This window comes from Penicillium canariense (assembly GCF_028826845.1).
Source record: "Penicillium canariense strain IBT 26290 chromosome Unknown utg000002l_segment0_segment0, whole genome shotgun sequence".
In the NCBI taxonomy this organism is placed as follows: domain Eukaryota; kingdom Fungi; phylum Ascomycota; class Eurotiomycetes; order Eurotiales; family Aspergillaceae; genus Penicillium; species Penicillium canariense.
In genome coordinates, this window is record NW_026622729.1 from 455,890 (window position 1) to 480,026 (window position 24,137).

The window sequence follows — 24,137 nt, forward strand, 5'->3', positions numbered from 1 at the left end:
CCGAAAGTAGATACAGCGACGGGCATGAGCGAGATGACTCCTTGAGATGACTCCTTGGAGTCATCCCATGCATCCAGATTATGTCCATGCTTCTATGTTATGACTTTGTCGCCTGTGCCTGTTCGGTGAGATTCTGTAGCACTCCCTCGAGGTTATCGTCGTTGTATAGCAACTTCTTTGTCATGGATAACAGACCCCCCTCGGCTTGATTGACCTCCCGGACATGTCCTTCCCAGCTATATAGCACTTCTCCATGTCGGGCCTGATCGGCGAATAGCAAGACCACGCTCCGCGCCACAGCCTCGGGGGTTTGGACTGCCACGCCCATAGCCTCAATGACTTCCGCCGGAATCATAGCCGTTTTGGTCCACGAGGGAGCCACCGCATTCAGTCTGATTGCGCCTTCCGCCTCCAGCCGGTGCACGAGTCCACGAACCATGCCGAGAACCCCGTGCTTGGCGATGGTGTAGTCACCGGCGCTGAACTCCTGGAAGGACGAGGCAGATGCGGTGAGCACAATGCTTCCTGTTTTCGCCGTCGGGCGGCGGCTTGCCAGCTGCGTCATATAGGCCGATGCTAGGTTGATTGTGTATAGGGGCCCGATCAGATTCACGTTGATGGTTTGGAGAGGCGGAGGCTGCAGCTGGCCCGCTTCGTCGAGGTGAACATCCAAGAATTGCGTTGTTGGCGGAACGCCCGCATTCGCGAAGACGTGGTCGATGCCGCCGAAGAACTTGTCCGCCTGATCGAACATGTTTCGAAGACTCCCCCATATGGTCACGTCCACCTCCACGTATTTGACTTGCTCGGTGGTTTCGAATGCTGGGCTGGGAGGACTCAGATCTCCAATCACAACCTTGGCGCCTAGGTCCAGACACAGTTGTGCGGTCGCTCGGCCGATTCCAGAGGATCCACCTATTTTATGAGCATGTCTTGCGTTCAGTGGGAATGGCAATGCCTACCGGTGATCAGAACTACCTGGCCGCTGATATGTTTCAGGATCTCGTCGGAGATGGTGATGTCTGCCATGGTGAAGGACGTCACAGGTACCCGCAGTTGTATCACTCGATCTGGACTACTGTGGGATCCCTTTATTCGGTGGATTTGGTTCCGCAAGAGATATAATGAGCCGCTGTGTTCTCTGGTGGGATTGTGCTGACCCTCTGTTCTTTGTAAGGCTGACAATCTGGGGGTTGCTCCGCACCGAGGCTGGGCGGGGCTGGCGTCTCGAGAGGGGTTGTTGTTCGGTCCTGCCTCGTAGGTGACGTATGAATTGGCTTTACAAAACTGCTGACGGCAAATACGAAGCTAGACCTCTCGTGTGATGATTATCTTTCTGGCGCCTTTGTTGGATAGGGGAAGTCAAAAGAAGAACAGCGTTGACCCGCATCCTATACTTCCAATTACGTGATTTCCTCTCTATAGAGGACACAATGAGGAATTGATCAAGGGAATCCATGACGAGAGTGTCAGCTTTCACTGGTCAATATTCAAAGTACTCGAGCATCTTCCGCCTCGCCTGGTCAGCCTGTTCCTGGACATCTAAATCCCAAAGCCAGTGCAGTCGAGACTGAAATGTCTCCTTGAGCTTTGCTTCATTGGCCCCGACTCCGTCCAAACACAGACATAACAGATCGGCATTCTCCTTGCTACTGGTGACCACTCGTTGACTGCGAGGTCGCCGAATCTCGTCATAGGCCTTGAATCCCGCACGGGCATGCTGGACCGATTTCACACGGGCATCGCCAAGCAGTTCAGCAAGAACGTGTGCATCCTCGATGGCCTGCCCGGCACCCGCCCCCTGATGGGGCGTCGAGGCGTGCGCTGCGTCCCCCAGGATGGCTACTCGGGAGCGAAAAAAGGTGGAGATGGGGGGATGCTCGAAGATAGCCCATTGGGATGGATCGGGCATATGCTAAAGTCCGCAGTGCGCAGTCAGTAAAGCAACCTGGTCGACTCATGCGGATGGCACATCAAAGTCGTTCGTACCTCAACCAGAGCCTTCACGTATCGACCCATATTCTGAGCATCGCGCTGCATGTCCTCCCTCACAGCCGGCCTGACCCACGTCTCGCAATCCCACCTGTCACTCAATATATAAAGCCCCACGTTGACCTTTTGCGCGTGCATCATCGGGTACGAAATACCGTATGCCCCCTCCCCAATATACATCGTGGATACTCTGGCGCGCTGGTCGCCGACGGCGTGGATCATATCCTCCATGTCCAGCACAGCCCGATAGCCATACATCCCACTATACCGCGGCTGCGTCTGTGCCGATTCCTCCGGCAGCATCGACTCCTTGACCTTGGATTTAATGCCATCGCAGCCAACCACCACATCAGCTCGGACCGAGGTCCCATCGTCAAAGCGCAAGTCCACCCCATCCGCAGTCTCCGCCAGACTCTCCAGCCGCTTCCCAAAGTGCACAATGTCCGGCGGAATCAAGCCGACCAGCGCATCCAGGAAATTCGCGCGCCGCAGTGTAGTCTGGCCCGACGGCAGGGCCTGGAGATCCATCAACAACTCCCCTTCCCTCTCGCCACTCGCCCAGATAATCTCAAACCACGTCTGTCGAAACGTCTCATAGCCCGGACTATCGGCGTGCGTGGTGATCAGCGAATCATAAATCTCCCGAATCTGAGGATCGATGAGGGGCATCGCACGGTGTGCCGCGGGTCCAATCGATAGACCCAGCCCGATTTCCGCAAACGCGGACGCAGCCTCATAGATTTGGACGCGGACCTGCCGCCGTAGGAGGCCGGCGGCCAGCGTGAGGCCGCCGATGCCACCGCCCACAATAGTCACTGTGAAGTCCTTCGTATTTGTACTCCCCATGGTGCCGTGCCCTTCTATACAAGATGCAAGGAGAATGGCAAATGATCGTCAAGAGAGCTCAGGGGAAAGGGGGGCCGAAACTGCGGGGTACCCATGATCAATGGCCCGGTGGGGGAAATACTACGTTGACAGGCGGACAGGCGGAAGTCCGCGAGGAAGACAATGCAGGGAGTAGTGGACCAAGCAGCTGGTGCCGTTCTGTTCGAGTTTCTTCATGACGCAGTCAGAGGAACTCAGAAGCTTATATAAACCTGGAACCTACCGGGGACGACCGCGAGAATCCAGTCGGTCCTACGGAGAAAGAACAACAGTCCACGATCAACTACTAGAGACAATGATTCAAAGAAGACAGATTATGTGATTGGAAGTAAAGCTAGTGTCTAATCCACGAGGCGTTTGATCTGGATTGTCGTGACACAAATCGCGAACCCGTCGCGGGGAAAGAGCAGAGAATCAAGTGAAGGCGTCCGGATGCACCTTATACTCAGGTCAGGCTCATTGATGCCATTGTCGGTTGGAGTGGAGACAGGGAGGGGACCGACGACCGTAGAAAAATAATGCGCTGGGGTGGATCGCAGCCAATGCGACAGATACCAGTGCGGTGGGATTACCGGTGGCCATCGTCACCGATCTCACCAAGAAGCGCTTTGGCTTCCGCGAGGTCTGGGCTGGTGATCGTCGAGGCGCGCGAGGCTCCCGTGACACTCACACTCGGAGCACGATGGGGGTCGGAAACCGCGCGGATGCGGGAGATCGTGATGCAACGCAATTGCTCAGATCATCGGGACCGTAACGACGCGCCTGGCTCCCTGCTCACGCTGCTCACGCTCACGCTCCCATTTAGACGGGCCAAACGGATCATAATCGGACTCGTTATCCAAAGTCCCATTGAGCTTTTCATCCGTCGTATGAATCGGCGAGCTAGAATCAGACTCGTCAAGCGCACGCCGGAACCGCAAGAACTCCTGCGAATCCACGCGGTGAAGGGGGTGCATCGAACCGCCGAGCTCCATCGAGTGCAGCGCGGCCCGCTGGAAGTGCCGGAGGTCATCTTTAAGACTGGCAACCTGGCCCTCTAGGGTCCGGCGCGCGGTTTGTTCGCGGCGGAGGAGGGTGACGAGGGTGCTGTATTGTTCGATGGAGATGCCGTGGAAGTCGGAGAGCGACGTCGCGGACGGCGCGGGCCGGATGGTGCGGGAGGCCATTGTGTCGGGGCGGATGGTGCTGGTGCTTACTGGGCGGACTGAGGCGAGGGTTGCGAGGGGACTGGGGGTTTCGTCACGGTCCACGGAGCTCGAGTAAGAGGGTTTGCTGCGCATTTGAGGGAACGAGTCTTGCTTCCGGCGGGACGACAGTCGGTCTTGGGTCTTCTCATTGACCGAATTGGATTGCATGCGCGCAATGGCGAACTCCAGGTCGATCATTTTCACTTCGATGGTATTGAGGCGTTGTTCGACTGTCAGGCCATCATCTTGTTGCATGGTGTGCATCAGAGTGCCCATATTGGGCGGGAGAGGACTCATTTGCTCCGCGTAGTGGTTGGACTCGGGGAGGGATGGGGCAACAGATGCTTTGGTCACACTGGTGACCGTCGTCCCAGTGGAAGGTCTGCCAGAATGGTCACTCACAGAACTTCCACCTTCCAGATGGGGCGACTTTGACTCGAGAGCTGAATTGGGGACCGAGGTTGTCCGTGTTGGCCACGCCGTCGGAGACCGTGGTCGCTCGCTGGCGAGGTGCTGCAGTTCACCGATACTCCTCGATCTTCGTCGGGCCTGGAGCGTACTGCGTTGGCGCTCCTGATCGGGAATCACAGGGCGATCCTCCTGGGGGTCGGAAAGTGCAGTGGATGCCACCGCATATCGGGACTCATCGTCGGAAAAGATCACGCTCGGCAATGTCGCACGTCGTCGACGAGGTCCCATCCTAGGAGAAGGTAAAGAGCCACCGGTGGCAGCGGTCGGAGAAAGATGTGTTGCCAGCTGCAGGTTTTCCTCGGACAAGGGACTACTCCGTTTGGACTCTGACGGAGAGGGTACAGCCAGAAACGACGTGCCCGCGACGATCGGTCCCGACGACCTTGCCGGTGATGAGAAGTAAGTCTCATTGGGCATTTCCTCTAGCCCGTCTGTTTGACTTTGTCTTTTGCGGTTGAAGATCTTGCGCATCACCGTCTTGAGTGTGCTCCCCGTCCGACGGTGCACAACGGGTGGTTGGTGGAAATTCATTGGGGGCAAGGCCGTGTCATAGTGGTTGGTCTCCAGGGCGAACGACGCCGGGTTCGAGGCCGAGCGCTCTCCTCGCGCCGAAATCGAACGCTGCTGTGGACTGGGCGCCGACTCGCTGCCGGCGCTCACAATCGACCGAGTGGTAACCCGCGACATCGTAAGAAACGAAACCGAATTCAAAATTTAAAATCGCGTTCGAAGGATCACAGTGGATGCTTTGTTAGAACTCTTTGCAAACTGTCTGTCGGTGATCATGACAAGAGATAGTTGTCGCGGTCACGTTGGGGTATATGTCGTTACAGAAAACGCAGATCCAAGGAATGGGAGGGAAAAAAGAACGGTGAAGAACCGACAGATGGGAGCGAGTGTCGAAATAACGAAAGCTAAGGCGGGGAAACGAAGATCGTTACAACAAGATGGGGGGTATAATAGTAGGCAGTGGCCGCGCAGCGGAGGGTTCGAATCAAGGCCAGGAAATCGACGGTATTCAGTCGAGTCGCGGGTCTAATATGAAGGGCTGCCAAACGGTGTTAGTCAGGGATGGGGCACGACAGGGCCCGAAAATGAAACCGAGACGTACGGAGTCGGGTATGATCAGGATCATAGTTGCAAACGAGGCACAGTACCCGGCGACGGAAGAGCGTTTGCCAGTCTCGGGATATTGGCTCGCAACCACGGGCGGAGAGGATAGAAGGGGGAAGGAAGCGGCGATAGAAGGGACACGGGATACAACCAAGAACGAGAAGTGGCACAGAAACGAGTGTGGGGAAACCAAACCGAGCGAAGAGGAAGGAGGGAAAGAAGAGGCGAAGAGACGATGAAAGGCGAAAAGGGAGCGAGAGCGCGAGGGGAGCTTTCGCAGCTCTGGCGGAGATAGACTGCTGGACAATTGGAATAATTAGGAGACAAGCTATGTAGTCCAAGCTAACTGCATCGGGAACTATGAAGCCCACCCTCGTCCATGGACGGTCGGCACTGTCTGCGCGCCACACCCGAAGGGCGCGGGAACTGGGCTGGAACAGCATGGTCTAGCGCTCGGCCATGAACGGCTTGAAGGAATAGCTTGAAGGCGAACGGTGTCGGGCTGTTTGGTTCTACGCTAGCTCGCAACAGACTCAACCCGATGCTGCTTCTGGCGGGATGCCCGAGACGCCGCAAGATTGGGACCGAGCAGACGGGTCTTCAGGGCAACCTGCCACAAAACGGCAGCAGGGCGCAATCCATCTCTGATAGCCCGTAGGCAGCATCTCACTGGCCTGCGGAAGACACTAGCAAGACTACTCCGTAGCTTGTCCGAGCAGGAACAAAGGCCCAACCCTAAACAGCCCACGAAGAGACCTGAGCGGCCGCCCAGTTATCCAAGGGAGCCAGGGGCCGAACCAGACAGCGACTGGGCCTCATTTCAATTGAATGCTGCGCTGGATCCACGAGCCGAGACCAAGTGGAGCACGCAGAGCAACGGCCGTTTTGGAGTGCTTCCAGGCGCATCCAGAATGCGCCTAGCGCCCCTCAGCACGACGGCTTCGCAGCTCGGGCTGGGCTTGGGACATTTCAGTTCTGCACGCCATATGGGGTACTGAGTCCTATGCGTTGTAGAGGGAGTAAGCATTCGATGTGCTGCAGGCCCCACGGTCTGAAACACCACATGGCACCAACAGGCGAACAGGCTGGTGATCGCGGGAAATCCCAATCTGGTGCACAGACCGTCCGACTCGCACAGTCGCACAATCTGGGGCTTCCCACTTTCACGGACGCCAGGCTGCCTCTTGTCATATCGTCCTATCCTCGGCTGTCAAGCCACCCTTGGTCCGTTATTGGCTTTTCGCCAGCCAATTGACCGGGCGATCGTGTCTTTGTTGTCGCTGACTTGGAGACGACCGCCCCTTTCACGGCGTCGCCGCGTCCAGTAACCTATTTCCGACGCCTCCGGGAAAGTGAAGATCACCCCATGGAGGGCTGTTTTGAAACAAGTATGAGCTCGAACCTCGCCGTCCTCCTCGTCCCACGTCTCACCGCCTCCGGGTCTTTCTTTCAACACGGCTCGGTGCTGCTGTTGTGTTTCGGGATGGGGAGCGCTCAACGCTGGTTGGTGCCACTGGGACTGTTTGGGAAGGGGTTAGGGTGGGAGAAGTGTATATTCTATGATCCTAATGAATTCTACTCCTCCGTACTGAGGGGTGTGCAGGAGAAAACGGGGAAACGGGACGAAGCGGCATTCCTGAGCCCTGCTGTACTATGGCCGGGCGCCAGGCCTCAAGACCCAGGCTCGGGGCTGGTCGGTCGCTGCGCATGTCGTCGAGACCTCAACACCCACGAGGGATCGGCAGGACGGTCGGACACAGAATGATACTAACGGCGTAATTATTTGCAGCACGGCATTTCCCTCAGAGTAGGTCCCCTGCGTCAGGGTAGCGCAGGTCGGCATGTTCCTCCAAATAATCCATCCAGTGCTTCAAAAAACTGCTACCCCTGTGACGGAGGAGGAGAATTCATATTAACCTCAAGCTTTCGTCGCAGGAAACACGGACAAAACTAAACTTACCGGCTGATGGTCTCTGAGTCCCCGCAGATGCAGAGGTGCCGTCTGGGGCGTGTCATGGCCACTAGTGCCAGAGATAGCCCCCGTTAGCCGAATCGATCAAGCTATGTATCTATCTCGCGCACGGCGGCTGACGACGCTTATTGGCGCATGGGGCCACAAGATAGGCAAACAGAAAGGACGGGATGACATACCGTTCAATCGCCGTTTCTCGCCGAGAAAGCCAACTTCGTGCTCCGCATTGCTGCGCACGAGACTGACCACCACGGCTTCCTTTTCACGGCCCTGGAATCCATCCACACTGCCCAGCTCGAGGCCGGGATATTTCTCACGCAGTATCTGAGACAGGAGGGCTAGCTGCCCATTGTAAGGTGTGATCACCGCGATACTCTCGGGGCGCACCCCGGCCGCGATCAAAGTGTCAACGTGCCGGGCGACCACCAGGGCCTCCATTTCATTGCTCTTGCTCTCGCCCAGGAGAGCCTCTTTCTTGCCTATCTCGTCGTCTTCACTCTTCTCGGGAAAGTCGCCGCCTTGTGTGTCCCAGAAGACAAGCGGTTCCTGTGTATCATCGGTGCCCTCGACCTCGTAAGGTAAATCGGCCAGCAGTCGATCTCTGACCGAATCGGCGGCAATCAGCTTGGACTCGTAGAGCTCGTCGGACGGGAATCGCATGATTTTCTCGTGCATCCGATATTGCGTCGTTAACATTCGTTTGATTCCGAGGCCATGGAGCGCCAATAGCCGGTCGAAGAGCGTCCGCTCCAATGACACCCCCTTCAGATTCTCTTTCACGGCTGTGTCACCTGTCTTCTCTGTGTCATTATTATTCTTGTCCTTGGACTTGAGATTGGTCGATTTGACAGTCGGCGGCAATTGCAAATGGTCACCGGCCAGAACAACCTTTTCAGCCGCGAGAAGCGAAATCCAACACTGTGCCTCTAGCGCCTGACTGGCCTCATCGATAATGACAACATCAAACTTTTGGTTCTTCAGTTGATGACCCCCAGCACCGTGAAGAGTCGCTAGCACCACACTGCTCTCTCGTACGAGACTATCAACGCACTTGGACTCGCGCTCCCGGAACTCCTTTCTTAAGTGTTTGAGATCGTCATAGATCGCCCGTCGTTCGCGGCCGGTTCGTGTCTTGCGAATACTGGCCTGCTTCTCATCCATTTCCTTGCGGATATCTTTCACAATACTCGCGGCATCGGATGTCTGCGTGAGGACTTCCAGAGAATGCTCCATCACCGAGGGAAGGAGGCGAGCAGGGTGTCCGATCCGCACAACGGGGACCTTGTTCAGGGAAAGGCGCTCGACGATGTTGTCCACAGAGATATTGGATGGTCCACAGACGAGTATACGCTTCTTTCGCTGGATCATCTGCATGATCAGTTCGATGAGGGTGTGCGTTTTTCCCGTGCCGGGCGGACCATGGATGAGAGCAATATCCTTGGAGGCCAGCGCAAATCGAATGGCATCTTTTTGCGAGTCATTCAGTGTGGGATCGATGAATTGTACATCTCCGGTTGTATCGTAGTCCGGTTGTAATGGAGTCGTGTGGCCAAAGGCAACACGCATGAAGTGCGAGTGGTCCGACTCCGTCATTTTGGCCATTTTCTCCATCGTCTGCCTCATTCTGGGAAACGTCAGCGTCGATATCTCGGCCTAGTATATCGTCGGCTTTACCGTCTATATGTCACATCATTTGCAAGCTTGATTCTGCAATTGACAGTTAGCATCAGGAATTCCACCTGAACAGCGATGCTCCACGTACGCCCAGAGCTTCTTCCCCCACAATTCCTCAATAGCTTCGTCGTCTTCTTTCGAGCGACCAGTGCCACCTCTCTGGCCGAAAGCGATCCACATCGCCTTTTCACTCACTCTGGTTACCACGCCCTCCGGACCACCTTTAGCTCCTTCTTTGGCACTGTCCTTGCCCTTGTCTTTATCCTTTCCCGCCTTCTTCGCCGGCCCTGCAGAGACATCGTTCACGCGAACCACATCGCCAACACGAATCCCATGAGACCCAAGCCGGGGATACCCATCCGATGTTCTGGAGTCATCGCCATCCCGTGATTTGGGCCCGCTTGACGCGATGGCGGGGTCCGGTGTGAATTCGCCCACGACACGGCCGCCTAGGCCGGTGCGACATTGTGATAGGACCAGGCCGGTGAGCGCATAACCTGTAGCTTGGAGCGTTCGCCTCGTTGATGGTGATACGGATGCCGCGGTTGATGCGAGGGAGGAGGAGGCAACTTCGGCCTCGTGCTCGTGGAGGAGGAGCTGGAGCTGCGTCTCGGCGAAGGCGGGGATGGAAATCGGCGTTGATGGGGCCATGCTGGCCAGCGGGGAGAGCCAACGCTATGAATGGAATATGGCTGAGTCCTGTAGACTGCGTATGTATACCTGGACCCAAATAATTGTGGTTGGCAGCACCGAAGGGGCCTCCTAGCCGCGTTGTGTCTAGCTCTCGGCGTTAAAAGTTGGAAGCTTGAGCTATGTCCGCCCCACGCGGGGCCACTTCGCCTGTTTAGTCAGAACGCCCGGGGTCCAGTTGCGGCTCAGTTGCGGTTCATTTGTTTTGGCTTCAGCTGGAATGCTTCCGTTCAGGTATGGTACTCATGATCAACCTGCTTTAATATGGATCTCGTATTCGTCAACACAGCCAAATCGTGTCCAATGGCAGGACCCTGTCCATTCCTTAGCCCAAGCCACCACCATCAGGCAGCACTTTCAAGGAACCCGTCGAACAACTATATATATCCGCGCCTACCAACCTAGACTGACAGCGTTGATCACCTCTTACCCTGCCAAAACCAAGAGCAATGGCAGCCTATGACACTGAAGCTGGCGAGAAGGAGCATATTCTCACTCTGCCCAACAACAGACAGCTCGCCTACGCCCACAATGGGCCCAAGACATCTCGAACCGTCATCATCTTCTTCACGGGCGTGCTGAGCGTGGGGACCGCGCATCGAGTGCCGGAGCCATGCCGCGCAGTGGGAGCACACTGGATCAGCCCAACTCCCCCCGGCTCGGGCAAATCAAGCACGCGCGACAAATCCGTGCCCTACAACGTCTCGCTCGCCCGGGACATCTCTGCCCTCCTCACATTCCTTTACCCTACCAATGACTTCGATAAATTGTACATTTCAGGTGGTTCGTATGGTACTGTGCCGGCACAAATGCTGTATGGCGCACCGTACGAGTTATTCCCGGCAGGCCGCAAGATTGCGGGATGTCTCTTGCTCGCCGGCTTCTCACCAGTCAAGTATCACACGGACTACACAAAGTCGTTGAACTGGCAGAACTACTTCTCCTTTGGCCCACCAACTCAGTTTCTTCCTTTCCACGCGGTTCAGTGGATCTTCAGAGCCGTCGTCGGCCTGAGGTTGAAAAGTCTCAAAGGTACAAAGGCATTTCTTCGACAAACACTCATCGATCCCATGGACGACGAGGAGAAAGCCACGTTCGGTGGGTGGCTGCGAACCAACCACCTCTCGGAGGATGCGTTCCTCGAATCAATGGCCAATGGGACTATCCGATGTTGCCAGAATTGGGACGGGGTTATGGAAGTTTCGGATGTGATTCATTCGGATTGGGGGTTCGAGCCCAAGAGGCTGGATGACCAGCACGCATCGAAGCCGATGCTTGTGGTTAGCTCGAGCCACGATCATATTGGCGGCAGTACCAATGATTGGATTGTGCATAACTACAAGTCTGCTAAGCCGAAGATGTTGCCCGGGGGACATATCTCCTCGCTGTTTCATATTGATGAGCTGTGGGAGGAGATGTTCAGCAGTGAGTACCCAATCTATATTCCTTCGTGATTGCGCCGAGACTGACGCAAGGCAAGTGGGCAGTGTGTTAGTCTAATCAAATCGACAGATTTTCATGAAGAATGAATATTGTATATAGCAAGAAAGAAGAACATGGGAAAGAGGAAGCTCCCCGCGCCAGGCAGGCCCCTGGAATTGAGATGAAAAGAAAGGTCAATCGATCAACCGTTCAAAACAGTTAGGTCGAAGCCATGCTCCAATAATTCAATGGACGATTCTTGAAATTCTCCAGCGGACCGGATCCACCAAGCCCTTCACTGGGTCTCAATCTTAATCTTGGGCTCCTCCAGCCCAGGACTCCCCTTCACACCCACCTCCCGCTTCACCGGACCCAGCCCCTTAACCTCGCTCTTGCAAAGCTTCGTGCCGGCCAAATAACACTCTCCACAGCGTCTCTTAACCGGCTGGCACGCGGTCTGCCCCAACCCAACCAGCAACTTGTTAATCTCATGCCACTTATCCCGCGGCAGCCAAGACTGCAGCGCCAGCCGAGTCTCTTCGGGTGTCTTCGTCTTATGCCACCCCCACAAGTTGGTAATCCGGTGGACGTGCACGTCCACGCCGATGCCCTCATGCTTGCCCCACGCCGCGCTCATACATAGGTACGCCATTTTGGGTCCCACACCGGGGAGTTTCATGAGTCCTTCCGGCGTGGAGGGGATCTCACCTTCGTATTCATCGCGGATAATGAGCGCGGCGGCCTTGATGTACTTGGTTTTGTTATTGTGGAAGCCGACTTTTTCGATGAGCGAGTTGAGACGTGTCGGGGAGACGGCCAGGATGTTCTCGAGGTTGAGGGTGCTGTCTTTGGGCGCGAGGGTGGCAGAGGGGTCTTCGGGTTCGGGTTTGATCTTGACCTCGTCCATACAGTCGGTTGGTTCAGATTTGATATCGCTGACGCGGTCTGGCTGGTCATCGCCAAGCTCGGTGTGTAGTCGTTGCATTGCAACGGCAGTTACGGTGTCTTTGGTTTGGGACGACAGCATCAACGCGACGAGAGTCTGGAAACGACGATCTCGTGGTGATGATGCCCGCCAGTAGAGCTCTGCACAGCCCATCGTATCCACCGGCGCGGTCGGGTTATCCTCACGCATCTTCTTCACGATGTTGTACATAGTCTCCCAGTCGGACGGCGGCTCCACGACAACTGCTCCATCAGCATCGCGGGTCTTGCGAGCAGGCATGCGCCGGGCCTTGGACTGCGGTGTGGGCTTCTCATCTGGATCCTCTTTCTTCACGAGGGGCTTGCGCGGAGTGCGATTTGAGGCGGATAGGATCTTGGGGCTGGCGTTGCGTTTCCGGCGCTTCGAAGGGGGTTCAATGTCGGCAACGAGATCTTCGATGTCGGCTGTATTGACAGACGAAAGAGAGGACTCATCGTCACTTCTAGTAGCAGGAATCGTGGCAATGGTCGGGATCAACTCGGCCTTTACAGTCGAGTCACCATGGTAGGCGAAACTCCTCAGGGCGCCAGTGCCGATCGCCGCACTGCGAGTCTGGCGTCGTGCAGGGGGTGACAACGCCTGGAGAACCTTCGAGGTTTCCTTCGAGGCACGAGAAGTGCGCATAATGAGCGGAATGGGTTGGGGGAAAAGGAGGTGTCTAATCGACCAAAGGCGATAGGACAGGTAATTTGCACATGTGGACTGCGACCCGTGGATGCGGCCTGGGGCAGGGCCGGGGCCGGTTCCCCAGCCTCGGCGACGATCCTAGCGCCTCTCCGACTTTCCCAACTTTCCGCCGAGGAAAGGGCAACTCTGCGATCAAATTGCCCTACGACTTCACGCCTCTAACGCCCGCCCACACACCACACACCACACACCCCGCAAACCACCTTCCTTACCTCGCCGCAGTCACATTCCAACCCCTCCGAGCGCGAGGCTTTCCTGCACATTCCTCAGAAATGGCAGCGTCGTCAACCAACACGACACAGCGGCTGCTGCGCGAGCTGAAGGACTACGCCAAATCGCCCAACGAGGCGCTTCTACACCTCGGCCCAGTCAATGATGAGGATCTGCTGCGCTGGGAGGCAGTTCTGAAGGGCGTGAATGGAACTCCGTACGAAGGTATGCGTCGCCATGACCACTCTCACTTGGGACGCTTTCAGCTCACATCGCACGTATCACCAGGCGGCCTCTGGCACCTCCGGATCGCAATCCCCCCCCAACTACCCCCTCGCGCCCCCAACAATCCACTTTACGACTCGGATATCACATCCGAACATCTCATTCACGACCGGCGAGATCTGCCTCACCCTCCTCACGACCGAGCACTGGAGCCCCGTCTACACGCTTTCGTCCACGCTCACCGCCATCCACCAGCTCCTGACCGACCCGCAGCCAGATTCGCCATTGAACGTTGATGTTGCAGCGCTCCTGCGAGACGGTGACCTGCCGGCCTGGGAGAGCGTAGTCCGGTATTGGACGGGCGAGGAGCGCTGGCAGGGTGGTGCAACCTATTCGCGATGAGGTTGACAGGTGGATCCATACGTGAACGATCAACATGACTCCCCGATATCGGGCTGGCAAGGAATTGATGAGTCCCCGAGGAGTGATCGGACATGTGAGGATGTGTGAGGACGGTATATGAGGTGATTGGCTCTTTTGGTGGATAGTAATTTCGGCCGCGCTTGGTGGCGCATACATACCCCGCTGCATACTCTGATGCTATATATTGTGAATTTTGATAAGATTATTCTTATTCTACATGTGACGACTGAATGCACTTGACGAAGATTGGAATAACGGAAAACATGCTTTCCTCGGCCGAGGCCGGCAAGATTACCACTGCATTATTTTTCTTTGCAGATAAAGATCCTCTAAGGCACCAGGGATGGTGCACGCTACACGCTGCCCGTGAAACAACCAGATACAAAAAACCAGATGACCCGATCACAGCCTTAGGCTGGATATGCTAACGCCGGAGAAACGAGAAACAGTGTATGTGTGAGAAAGGAGAGGCGTGAGTCTTGAAGCTCGTAAGGATCGTGATATGACAATGCTTGTCATGGAAACGCTGAAGGACCGATGGATGCAAGTTTGACTTGCTAGTAGATGCAAAATTTAGAAGATATGCGCAGAAATGGAATGCCGGCGACTTTGATGGAGTCGACCGGGGGCGAGGACACAAGAGGCCGTCCTCATAGAGCCATTGCGAACACCACAGCCCCGCCGAGCATGGCGACAACCTCACGGGTGAGACCGGCGGTGGTCAGAGCAGCCGCACCAGTCTGCAGGCCAGGGGCAGAGCCGGCGGTGGTCGAACTCCCGGACGAACCGGTCGGGTTGACGTGCACGATGGTCGTGGAGGTGATGGTGCTCAAGCTTCCATTGGGCAGAGTCGTGGTGCTCTTGTACGTGGAAGTGTAAGAACTGTCGGTGGTTGGGGCCGAGGTAGTAGATGAGGATGAGGACGAGTGGCTGGTCGTGGTGGTGAGAGTGGAGGGCACTGAGCTAGTCGAGGTAGTGCTGGAGCTCGTCGAGGATGATGAGCTCGAGCTTGCCGTCGTGGTGGTGGGCACCGTGGTGGTGGAGGCGACCGAGCTCGAGCTGGACGTCGAGCTGGGAACCGAAGTGGTTGAGGACTCCGAGGTGGAGGAAGTCGTGGGCGCCGCAGTGGTGGTAGCCGGCGCCGTGGTGGTGGTAGAATCTGCCGACGTGGTGGTAGACTCTGCCGAAGTAGTCGGCTCCGATGCAGCGGTCGTGTTGCTGGCCCGTCTGGCCAGCCTCACCAGGCTTGCAATAGTCTCATCATCATCTTGCAGGGCCTCGGCGGCGCTCATGTCAGTCGGGAAAACGCCGTGTTGGAATTTGCGAGAGAAGGCATGCAGGGCCTCGTGAATGGAGTTCACGTTGATGCTGGCCAGGACATCCTGGAGAGACTGAGACTCACGATGCACCTTGTCGATCACTGGATACTCCGTCGCAAAGACCAGGGCAAGGAGCATAAGCGACACTAACAGGGTCTGGAGGAGGTTGATTCGCAGCATGGTGGCGATCGACGGCAGTTGGTGTTGGCGAAGGCGATTGCTCCAAATTGGACGAGATTGATGGAGGGGAAGGGAAGTGGGGGGTCGAGCGTGAAGGTATGACAGGAAAGAAAGAAGACAGAAGAGAGATGGGAGGACGTGGAAGGTGAGGAAGAATATGCAGGCGTGGAAGATAAAGGGAAAAAATAATGGAGAAATAATGGAGACAAAGCAGTGAGGCAACGCAATGATCTCTACAGTTTACCGGTTTTAGGCAGACTACGACCCAGTTTAGGTACGCTAGTGGCAGCGATCCCTAAAACCAGACAGCTCGGAGCTTGGATCCACGGGGACAGAGGGATAGAATGAGTGATGGAGATTCGCATCCTTCTGGATTAGCTTGGGTATTAGAACTCAGGATGTCAGCTATAATTAGTGGTCCGCGAACGGTTCTCGGAGGCTTGGCTGTCTGACTGTGGCTTGAGAAGTTGATGTTGTTTCACACGGGCGATCGGCGGCCGATCGGATCGACCACAGAGTTTGCCTATTCAATCCGTGACACATTCCGACCGAATAAAATCGACCCCGATGCACATGGGAGACAGTTGACTTGGTCTCTGGAATATTGCGAAATATTCACGGCATATATGCGTCGCAAGAAGCTACCGGGCGACGCAAGCTTCTGCCGATATGGCCCCAGTACTCCGTAATGTATCCACGAAGGCAGTGCTGGCCCACTCTTCATTGGTTCGGTCTCAGGGCTGAAAATAGCGGGCCCGTTCGGAGTCGGCGTGTTGTGCTGGCCGTGTTGTCATACCCCCGTCGACAGGAAATACGAACGACTGCATAGGGAAGATGATGCGAGGAAGATAAGGTGAGGAAGATGATGCGAAGAAGATGATGCGAGGCTCGTCAATGCCAGCCTGAGGGCGAGAATCGTCAACAGAACAAATACATAGCTAGGGGGGCCATTTGCCGTGTTGATCATCAGGTCGTGGGGTCTTCTATTCCATGGATCGCGTAGAAACCAGTCCCAAGTTCTGCCGCGTAGCTCGACTCCCCTGCGCCGCCAAAGCGTACAAATAACTCCGCACTGGCGAACCCTCAAGGCGGTTGATACCGAACAAATGCACCAATCACAGAAACCGAGCTCGATCGATGGGAATATGATGACATATTCCGAGTTCATCCGCCCTTATCCGCCGATGATCCAGGAATGGAAGAGAAACAACAAAAACTCAGTCAGCTCAATCAAATCAACTCTGACACTCTCCGGTGGAGGCATAACACAACCCACCCACCAAGGGACTCATGACCTCACGGACCGACCGGGGCCGATCCAGAATTCCAAATTCCATCTCCATATCCAAGGTCACTTGCTCCGCCCACGGCGGGTTCAGAATACGATTCGTCCCATTCAGCGCATGCCGCCGGTTCACCTCGTCTGCGGCTTGCCAAAGTGCTCACATCCGATCTATCATCGCATGGTGGAGCATGAATGCTGGGTCTTGCGGCGAGGAGAAGAGATCCTGGAGGGTGGACCCGATACTGAAATGCCCGCCGCCATGTAGTCCCAAGACCCCCGTCGGCTCGGCCGGCCAGTGATCCATGACCATCTGGAAATCAGCGATATCGGCGGCAGCCATGAGATGGGAGACCTGAGTGACGTTGGTGAAGTGGGCTGCGACAAAGTTGTTCAAGCTGCGGTTGAGGCACCGCGGGTTATACTCGAATCCGGGCGATGGAATCTCGGTGAGCGAGGGGAGCATGCGGGAGAATGGGCCGAGATGGACCACCATGTCCTTGAAAGGACCGCAGCGGGTACAGTCTCCTCCCGTGCCGCGAGGGAGAGTCACATCCCCACCAGAGACACTCTGCTCCCCTGGGTTGTAATCACCGTCACCGGAGAGGGATGTCTCACTGCAGTCGAAGAGTGGGCTGTCATGGAGTTTGCCTGCCCAGAGCGGCCAATTCCAATACCTAGTCAAGTCAATTCCTCGTCCTGCTCGGTGACGCAAAGGGTTGCCGAGACAAGAGACTCACGGGAGATAACCTGTATACCTGCACTCGTCCCAGAGAGCACTCTCAAACAACCACAAGAAACGTCGGTGCTATGGCAGGAACAGCCCGCTGTAATGGCTGTTGAGTGTGTAATTAATATGCGTACTAGACCAGCATCAGCGTCATCAGACCCAGCTTCGCACGTAGGAGATCCACACGCTACAAAGTCATCGAACCGGCTTCGCACCCCTGGGTACGCTGTAGTTGGAAGTCTCGGCGGCGTCCGCGTCATACAGAGGACAGCATTGGTGTAGCTGATCCGTTTTGCCGGTAGCATCTCACTCCTTTAGATTGGTGGCTGGTCAGCGATATAGGACAAGAAATACGCAAGACGGGGATGGAGTACGATCTACCACTCCCTTCGAATGGCGATATTGTCGGGTGTACATGGTTGCTGTCTCGGATCCCGTGGAACTGCAAATGAAAGGCTTGTCAGAGCAAGGATTAGCAAGAAAGGCTTGGGGAGAAACATTGTGCCATGTGAGGGAACACAATGTTCCCAAGATCCTCGGTAGCCCTTTATCAATCCCGGCCAGCACCTGCGTTAATAGAGTTCCTACCAGGAACCAATGCTCCAACCAGCCATGGCGACCATTTTCACGCATGCCCTTAGTGTTTAGGCCGCAATGTTTTATGGAAGCCCCTGACTAGCAATACCGCTGACGCTGTGACAATGTTTTAGTGTAGCATGCGAATGTGCAGGCGTGAAAGAGTTACAAGGATTACCCATACACACCATGGGTGGCTGAAAAATGGCCTGCCGCACACGAGGCGATCTATCCATAGATGGGTACGGGATCTGTCCCGGAGCCACTCCTCTCGATGCGAGATCCCCAATACTAGCCCTGGTTCCATGTCGTCACAGACCATCGCTCATGAAATATGGAGCAGTACGTGAAGGAATGGGACGCTGCCACCAGTGATATCAGTATGAGCGGAGAAGATTGCGAGGATGAACTTGATAGTCCTCCAAAACCAATATTTTCAACCGCCGAGGGACGACTATCCAGCGGTTCGGGCTTCACTGGGCAACAGAACGCTCGTTGCGAAAGCTGATTCTCGGATGCGCTCAATTCTTAGACTGATTTTGAAACCGTCTCTACATCACATGGATGACTATACATCGGAGCGGTTGAATCCCGAATGTCGCACCGCAAGCATTGAAGAGCCCAATGTCGGAGTTCCACTCATCAAGAATATACCGGAAATACAAATGCTTGCTAGAAGAGCTGTGAGCGGATCATGCAAAAATGCACCCATGACTTTGCTCACCAATCTGATATTGCAGTGCGAATGAACGGCAATCCGCTAAGGAATAACAAAGGGGGGTTTGCAGCAGATCCTGCAGAATATGTGCCGTGCGAAAGATCGGTTCAAACGCACAATTTTCAATTAGCAGAGATCCCCTCCGCTCATGGCCAACGCAGCTGTAGGGCCCCTCCAGTCGGCCATAAGCGTCGTCTACTTAATATAAGGCGAATATGCCAATTCTTCTCGACACTTTCACGCGAATCATATCTGAGCTGGGGACCCGAAGCGGCCTCGAACATGTTTGGCTGCAAGCTGAAATATTTCAGGTGGAAGATTGAATTGTATGCATAATCAACGTGGGTAGAATAGCAGAGAAAACATAGAGCGACGATTTCAGAAACGCGCGTGATCCACAGGGCCGTCGGAACGATGTCTTGATTCCCTGAGCGAGGAACTCCCATCCAGAAAGACCTGCATTAATACAGCAAGCCCATCACTTCCATTGTCTCTCATATGAACCGACCCATTCGCCCCAACCCACCACCTTCCCCTCAATCTCTTTCCCCACTTCCTCGGCGGTTGGCAGGGGGCTTAGCGCAGTCGCATCAATAGGCTCGCTGAGCGCAACGAGGGTGAAAAAGTACCGATGCGGTCCATGACCCAGCAGCGGACGAGGGGGGAATGTATACATTCCCCCGTCGATTCTTGCCGTACTTGAAGCCGCCCTTAAGCATGAACTCGCCCTCGGCCGTTTCGAAGTCCACTGCGCTCACGCCGGTCACACTGGCCGGGATGCCGTAGTAGATTCCGTGGATAATCGGCGAAGGCAGAGGCGCATCGGGATCCTCACTGATGAGCAGATATTCTTTCACAGCCGGGGTTGCTGCAGCCCAGCTCAGGGTGGGAAAGCGCCCAGCGCCGTCAGCGGAGAGGTCGGCGGGCATTTGCGATCCGGACGCGCCCACCTCGGGACAGTCGAGAGTCAGTGTTGGGCTGGTCAGCTGTGCAAAAGCAGCGCCTTTCGTGAAAAGGCGCGCATCGCGGCCTTTGGCACCCGCGAATATGCGGCTGATACCGTATTCAATGTAGTTCATAGTGGCGGGGATGGAGGGTACCGAGTCGGAGGCAGGGGTGTGCAGTCGAAGTCGCCCAGGCGTTACCAGAGGCGTACCCTCAGTTGAGTTCAGCTCCGATGAGTGGCTTTCGAGAGCAGGTGGGCTCACAATATGGAAAACCTCGTTCCGGCCGCTGAGGTGGTTGTGCTTTTGTCATGTCGCGCCTGGATGGGCCCGTTGACGGGCCGGTTGCGGCATCGCTGGGCTGTCGTCTGTCCCGCCAGATATAAGGCGGCCATGGAATCGTATACTCCCGTGATACGGAACTATAGTGACATACCGACTATGGAGCCTCGCTCATTCATCGAGATATGCTTCCAATGTGTGGACATCCAGGCAGCCAACCATGGCTCATCGCACAGAAGTGGATTGTGATGCTCTTCACAAGCGGGACCACCACAGTGATCCTCTGGTTCAATACCTGAGAAGACGGGAAGACGTTCACCAATCCCACAACTATGGCTGAGTTGAGACGTGTTTACTTCCCCGCACGCGCACCTCGCGAATGATTAAATCCCGACTCACGTCCGTCACATGGCATCGAGATCCTAGCCGAGATCTACCGATCGTTGATGGCAATGGCAAGCGACGTCGATCGATTGCGGGGATGCGGGAAAACAAGGTCTGCGTCTGCGGCCGAGGTTTCATGCCAGTGAGACCCTGAAGAAGGGGCATGATCTTTACTTTAATGTCCCGACAGCTGCAAGTTGGACCTTCCCTCGAGTCGCAGTGTGAATTCATTCGATCTGCAGCCATGGAGGCCCTCAGTCAGTACGGCAGTCCCCCGGTCGAACAAGCCTCGGCCATCTGGGCCGGCCTCGTGGCCTCGTACTCGGCGCAACGCATCGAGTTTGTGGGGACGCTGCTTGTCCAAGTGCTCTCGTTCTGGCTGCCTTCAATAGCCTATCTCTTTCTAGACGCCATCGCACCCGGCTTCTCCCAGCGACACAAGATCCAACCCACGCCGAAGCAACCCACGCGCACCGACATCGTGCACTGCTTCCTGGTTGTCACCCGGAACCAGATCCTCTCGTCAGTCCTACACCTCAGCCTCATCTACATCGCCGGCAAAGCGGGCGCCAGCTCCTCCTACCGCGTTACCGCAACCCTCCCGCCGCCCGCTGAATTCGCGCGCGACTTCGCAATCTGCCTCCTCCTCCGTGAGGCAATGTTCTACTACAGCCATCGTCTACTCCACGTACCATATTTCTACCGGCGCATCCACAAGACGCACCACAAATTCACGGCGCCGATCGCGCTGGCGGCGCAGTTCGCGCACCCGCTCGAGCAGATCTTTGCGAATGCACTGCCGATCTCGCTGCCGCCGCAGCTGCTGCAGAGCCATATCCTGACGTTTTGGGTGTTTCTTACATGGGAGCTGTTGAATACGGCAACGGTGCATAGCGGGTATGATTTCTTTCGCAATCAGGCGAAAAAGCATGATTTGCACCATGAGAAATTCAATCTGAACTACGGGTCAATTGGCTTGCTGGATTGGGTGCATGGAACTGATAAGTTGGGGAAGAGGCGTTCCGAGTAAGGAGTGCGATGGGTGAATCGTAGGGAGTTGGAGAGGGTTTGTACATATTGTTGGAGCTTGGATGCGTATAATGCTCTGCGCGCGACCAAACCGCAGTGCACAGCTCTGGACTGTTGGGGTCATCGAGACGCCTCTTATCATCTGCGTGGCCTACCCCAGCACTGTTAGCCCATTTGGGAAACCCGCGAGCCTTATCAGCCTACTCCAACGGAGAATTGGGGTAGCCCCAGCCCGTGGAGGACAATCGTACCCCATTCTGATCCTTGCCTATCTGTGCAGCGATGATCAAGATAAGATACGGTCGGAGACGTCGACGCGCCGTCGCGCCGTATAAAAGGACCAGATAAACACAAGACAGTTTTGAAATTTCCCCTGTCAAGAAAGGCAATTGAGGCCGTTGCATCAATCTACTCATCAATATCTCTCCCGATGGGTAACGAGCTCCAGGTCCTTCCTGCCGCCGCGGGCTATGGCATCGTCATCGGCATCGGCGGCGTCTTCGCGCTCTTCATGCTCGGCCTTACCTGGCTGCAGAACCGCTACACCCGTTTCTCCACACACCAGGCCGAAGAATTCAACACGGCATCCCGATCAGTCAAACCGGGCCTGATCAGCGCTGGCATCGTGTCCTCGTGGACATGGTCCGCAACCCTACTGACGAGCTCGACCTTTGCGTACGAGTATGGCGTCTGCGGACCAATGTGGTACGCCGCCACCGGCACGCTCCAAATCCTGATGTTCGGGTTGATCGCGATCAAAATCAAATCAAAAGCCCCCGGCGCACACACCATGCCGGAGATTGTCCTCGCGCGCCACGGAAAGATCGCCCACTTGACATACCTGTACTACGGCCTGGCCACGAACATGCTCGTCGGGGCATGCTTAGTGTTGGGCGGCGCACAGGTTGTGGAGGCGCTGACGGGCATGAACGTCTACGCCGCGACATTCCTCATCCCCGCGGTCGTCGCGGTGTATGTGATCGCGGGCGGCCTGCGGTCGACCTTCATCGCAGACTATACGCACACGGTGATTCTGTTTATTGCGATCCTGGTCTTTGGCTTTTTGATCACGGCCAGCAGTGACTTGGTAGGTAGTCCCGGAAAGCTGTATGACCTGTTGCAAGAGGCGTCGCAGAAGATGCCGATCGACCGGAACACGGATGGCTCGTATCTGGCGTTTCGCTCGGTGGGAGGCCTGATTTTTGCCGTGGATCTGTTTGTGGCTGGTTTCACGACGGTCTGGTTGGACCAGGCATATTGGCAGCGGGCGATTGCGTCCAAGCCGGAGACGTCGGTCAAGGCCTATATCCTGGGTGGAATTGCGTGGTATGGTGAGTGCGATGGGTGGGGGGACCTCTGGGGGCCTCACAAATTTGTTCTGACTGGAATACAGGGATTCCCTTCGGGTTCGCAACCGTCATGGGGCTGGGATGTGCGGCGCTCACTGCAGACCCTCACTTCCCGACCTACCCAAACCCACTCTCAAGCGCACAGGTTGGAGCAGGACTCTCAGCCCCCGCGACGGCAATTGCGCTGCTTGGTAAAGGCGGCGCCGTATTGATGCTGATCCTGCTGTTCATGGCAGTGACCAGTTCCACATCCGCCGAGCTGATTGCGGTGTCATCGCTGTTGACCTTCGACGTGTACAAAACGTATTACCGTCCCAACACTACCTCAACGGAGCTGGTGCGGGTGAGCCACTGGGCAATCGCTTTGTACGCGGTGGTCCTCGCCGCATTCTGCTGCATTCTCAACGCGGCCGGCATTAGTTTGACCTGGGTGTTGACGGTACTGGGCGTGATCGTCGGCGGCGCCGCGCTGCCCGTCGGGATGATTCTGCTGTGGGAGCCCATGTCGACTGTTGCAGCTGTTGGCGCCCCGTGGATCGGGTTCTTGTGCGGCATCGTCGTCTGGTTTGTCACCGCTTGGAAGCGCTCCGGCACGATCAGTGTGGCGAGCACCGGGGACGCGACCAATGCAGTGGCTGGAAACATTGCGTCGTTTGGCGTCGGGTTTGTCATGGCGGTGGTGTTGAGCTACGTGTTCCCGAAGAAGTATACCTCCCCAGAGATGAGTGCCATCACCGGCGTCTCCACCCCGTCAACAGTTGCCCCCGACCAGGGTGCGCCGACCGTAGAAAAGGAGAAGACGGCGGCCGCAGCCTCCGACGAGGTTACCGCACCGCCTGCATTGCGCAATGACCTGGTCGACTACCTCGAGTCCAACAACATCGAGCCTGTCGACCCCGAGCTCGCCCGGAAAGGCGAGCGCATCGCCATGGTTGCCAGTGCGATCTTCTTCTTCGGGGCAGTTATTCTGGTTCCGTTTACGCTGTTCGGTACCAGCTATATATACAGCAAGCCCTTCTTCACCGGCTGGGTGGTGGTGTCGTTTATCTGGGTCTGGACAAGCGTGATCATTTGCGTGGTGTACCCCGTGGTGAGTGCCCAGAACCTTGGCGTCATACAAACCGAGCTAATTCCATTCAGGTCGAAAGTATGGGGGCATTGCGGAGCATAGTGGGAGGCTTGTGGGGCGATGTGAAGGCTGTGCTAGGCGTTCGGAAGGAGAAAGTAGCCGTGAGCGGCGACGCGTGAAGAAACGGGTGATCGGGGCCGCCTGTTGTCTCTTCCAACTGGGCAGGTTGTGTTTCGAGATTCTATGTACCAGATTTGCCATTTAGGATTAATTTATCGAATAACCCCTTTCGCGAGCGTACTTGGTGTTGACGATCGGGTTTCTATACCGGTGCTGCCT

General features: G+C 55.9%; 12 protein-coding genes across 12 annotated transcripts; 4 read left to right on the forward strand and 8 right to left on the reverse strand.

Annotated features, from left to right (window-relative positions):
* Positions 1 to 97: 97 nt before the first annotated feature.
* Positions 98 to 1,029, reverse strand: N7482_003355 (uncharacterized protein; the record flags this gene model as incomplete). The annotated part of the gene is made up of 2 exons (XM_056685480.1): positions 98 to 915; positions 963 to 1,029. The coding sequence occupies 2 exons, from the start codon at positions 1,027 to 1,029 to the stop codon at positions 98 to 100; spliced, it is 885 nt and encodes a 294-aa protein (XP_056544222.1).
* Positions 1,030 to 1,483: 454 nt separating this feature from the next.
* On the reverse strand, positions 1,484 to 2,933 carry N7482_003356 (uncharacterized protein; the record flags this gene model as incomplete). Its single annotated transcript, XM_056685481.1, has 3 exons — positions 1,484 to 1,915; positions 1,990 to 2,852; positions 2,930 to 2,933. The coding sequence occupies 3 exons, from the start codon at positions 2,931 to 2,933 to the stop codon at positions 1,484 to 1,486; spliced, it is 1,299 nt and encodes a 432-aa protein (XP_056544223.1).
* A 678-nt stretch (positions 2,934 to 3,611) lies between these two features.
* On the reverse strand, positions 3,612 to 5,222 carry N7482_003357 (uncharacterized protein; the record flags this gene model as incomplete). Its single annotated transcript, XM_056685482.1, has 1 exon — positions 3,612 to 5,222. One exon carries the CDS (start codon positions 5,220 to 5,222, stop codon positions 3,612 to 3,614), a length of 1,611 nt encoding a protein of 536 aa, XP_056544224.1.
* A 2,228-nt stretch (positions 5,223 to 7,450) lies between these two features.
* N7482_003358 (putative DNA helicase) lies at positions 7,451 to 9,945 on the reverse strand (the record flags this gene model as incomplete). Its single annotated transcript, XM_056685483.1, has 5 exons — positions 7,451 to 7,535; positions 7,609 to 7,669; positions 7,800 to 9,244; positions 9,295 to 9,327; positions 9,383 to 9,945. 5 exons carry the CDS (start codon positions 9,943 to 9,945, stop codon positions 7,451 to 7,453), a joined length of 2,187 nt encoding a protein of 728 aa, XP_056544225.1.
* Positions 9,946 to 10,433: 488 nt separating this feature from the next.
* Positions 10,434 to 11,438, forward strand: N7482_003359 (uncharacterized protein; the record flags this gene model as incomplete). Its single annotated transcript, XM_056685484.1, has 1 exon — positions 10,434 to 11,438. The coding sequence occupies one exon, from the start codon at positions 10,434 to 10,436 to the stop codon at positions 11,436 to 11,438; it is 1,005 nt and encodes a 334-aa protein (XP_056544226.1).
* Positions 11,439 to 11,701: 263 nt separating this feature from the next.
* N7482_003360 (endonuclease III domain-containing protein) lies at positions 11,702 to 13,015 on the reverse strand (the record flags this gene model as incomplete). The annotated part of the gene is made up of 1 exon (XM_056685485.1): positions 11,702 to 13,015. The coding sequence occupies one exon, from the start codon at positions 13,013 to 13,015 to the stop codon at positions 11,702 to 11,704; it is 1,314 nt and encodes a 437-aa protein (XP_056544227.1).
* Positions 13,016 to 13,350: 335 nt separating this feature from the next.
* On the forward strand, positions 13,351 to 13,915 carry pex4 (putative ubiquitin conjugating enzyme (UbcJ); the record flags this gene model as incomplete). The annotated part of the gene is made up of 2 exons (XM_056685486.1): positions 13,351 to 13,505; positions 13,555 to 13,915. The coding sequence occupies 2 exons, from the start codon at positions 13,351 to 13,353 to the stop codon at positions 13,913 to 13,915; spliced, it is 516 nt and encodes a 171-aa protein (XP_056544228.1).
* A 671-nt stretch (positions 13,916 to 14,586) lies between these two features.
* N7482_003362 (putative GPI anchored cell wall protein (Dan4)) lies at positions 14,587 to 15,435 on the reverse strand (the record flags this gene model as incomplete). The annotated part of the gene is made up of 1 exon (XM_056685487.1): positions 14,587 to 15,435. The coding sequence occupies one exon, from the start codon at positions 15,433 to 15,435 to the stop codon at positions 14,587 to 14,589; it is 849 nt and encodes a 282-aa protein (XP_056544229.1).
* Positions 15,436 to 16,877: 1,442 nt separating this feature from the next.
* N7482_003363 (tyrosinase family protein) lies at positions 16,878 to 17,752 on the reverse strand (the record flags this gene model as incomplete). The annotated part of the gene is made up of 3 exons (XM_056685488.1): positions 16,878 to 17,394; positions 17,458 to 17,525; positions 17,582 to 17,752. The coding sequence occupies 3 exons, from the start codon at positions 17,750 to 17,752 to the stop codon at positions 16,878 to 16,880; spliced, it is 756 nt and encodes a 251-aa protein (XP_056544230.1).
* Positions 17,753 to 19,219: 1,467 nt separating this feature from the next.
* N7482_003364 (YbhB/YbcL family Raf kinase inhibitor-like protein) lies at positions 19,220 to 19,820 on the reverse strand (the record flags this gene model as incomplete). Its single annotated transcript, XM_056685489.1, has 2 exons — positions 19,220 to 19,343; positions 19,387 to 19,820. 2 exons carry the CDS (start codon positions 19,818 to 19,820, stop codon positions 19,220 to 19,222), a joined length of 558 nt encoding a protein of 185 aa, XP_056544231.1.
* A 775-nt stretch (positions 19,821 to 20,595) lies between these two features.
* N7482_003365 (sterol desaturase family protein) lies at positions 20,596 to 21,381 on the forward strand (the record flags this gene model as incomplete). Its single annotated transcript, XM_056685490.1, has 1 exon — positions 20,596 to 21,381. The coding sequence occupies one exon, from the start codon at positions 20,596 to 20,598 to the stop codon at positions 21,379 to 21,381; it is 786 nt and encodes a 261-aa protein (XP_056544232.1).
* Positions 21,382 to 21,810: 429 nt separating this feature from the next.
* N7482_003366 (sodium:solute symporter family protein) lies at positions 21,811 to 23,977 on the forward strand (the record flags this gene model as incomplete). Its single annotated transcript, XM_056685491.1, has 3 exons — positions 21,811 to 22,711; positions 22,774 to 23,819; positions 23,870 to 23,977. The coding sequence occupies 3 exons, from the start codon at positions 21,811 to 21,813 to the stop codon at positions 23,975 to 23,977; spliced, it is 2,055 nt and encodes a 684-aa protein (XP_056544233.1).
* Between the last annotated feature and the right edge of the window lie 160 nt (positions 23,978 to 24,137).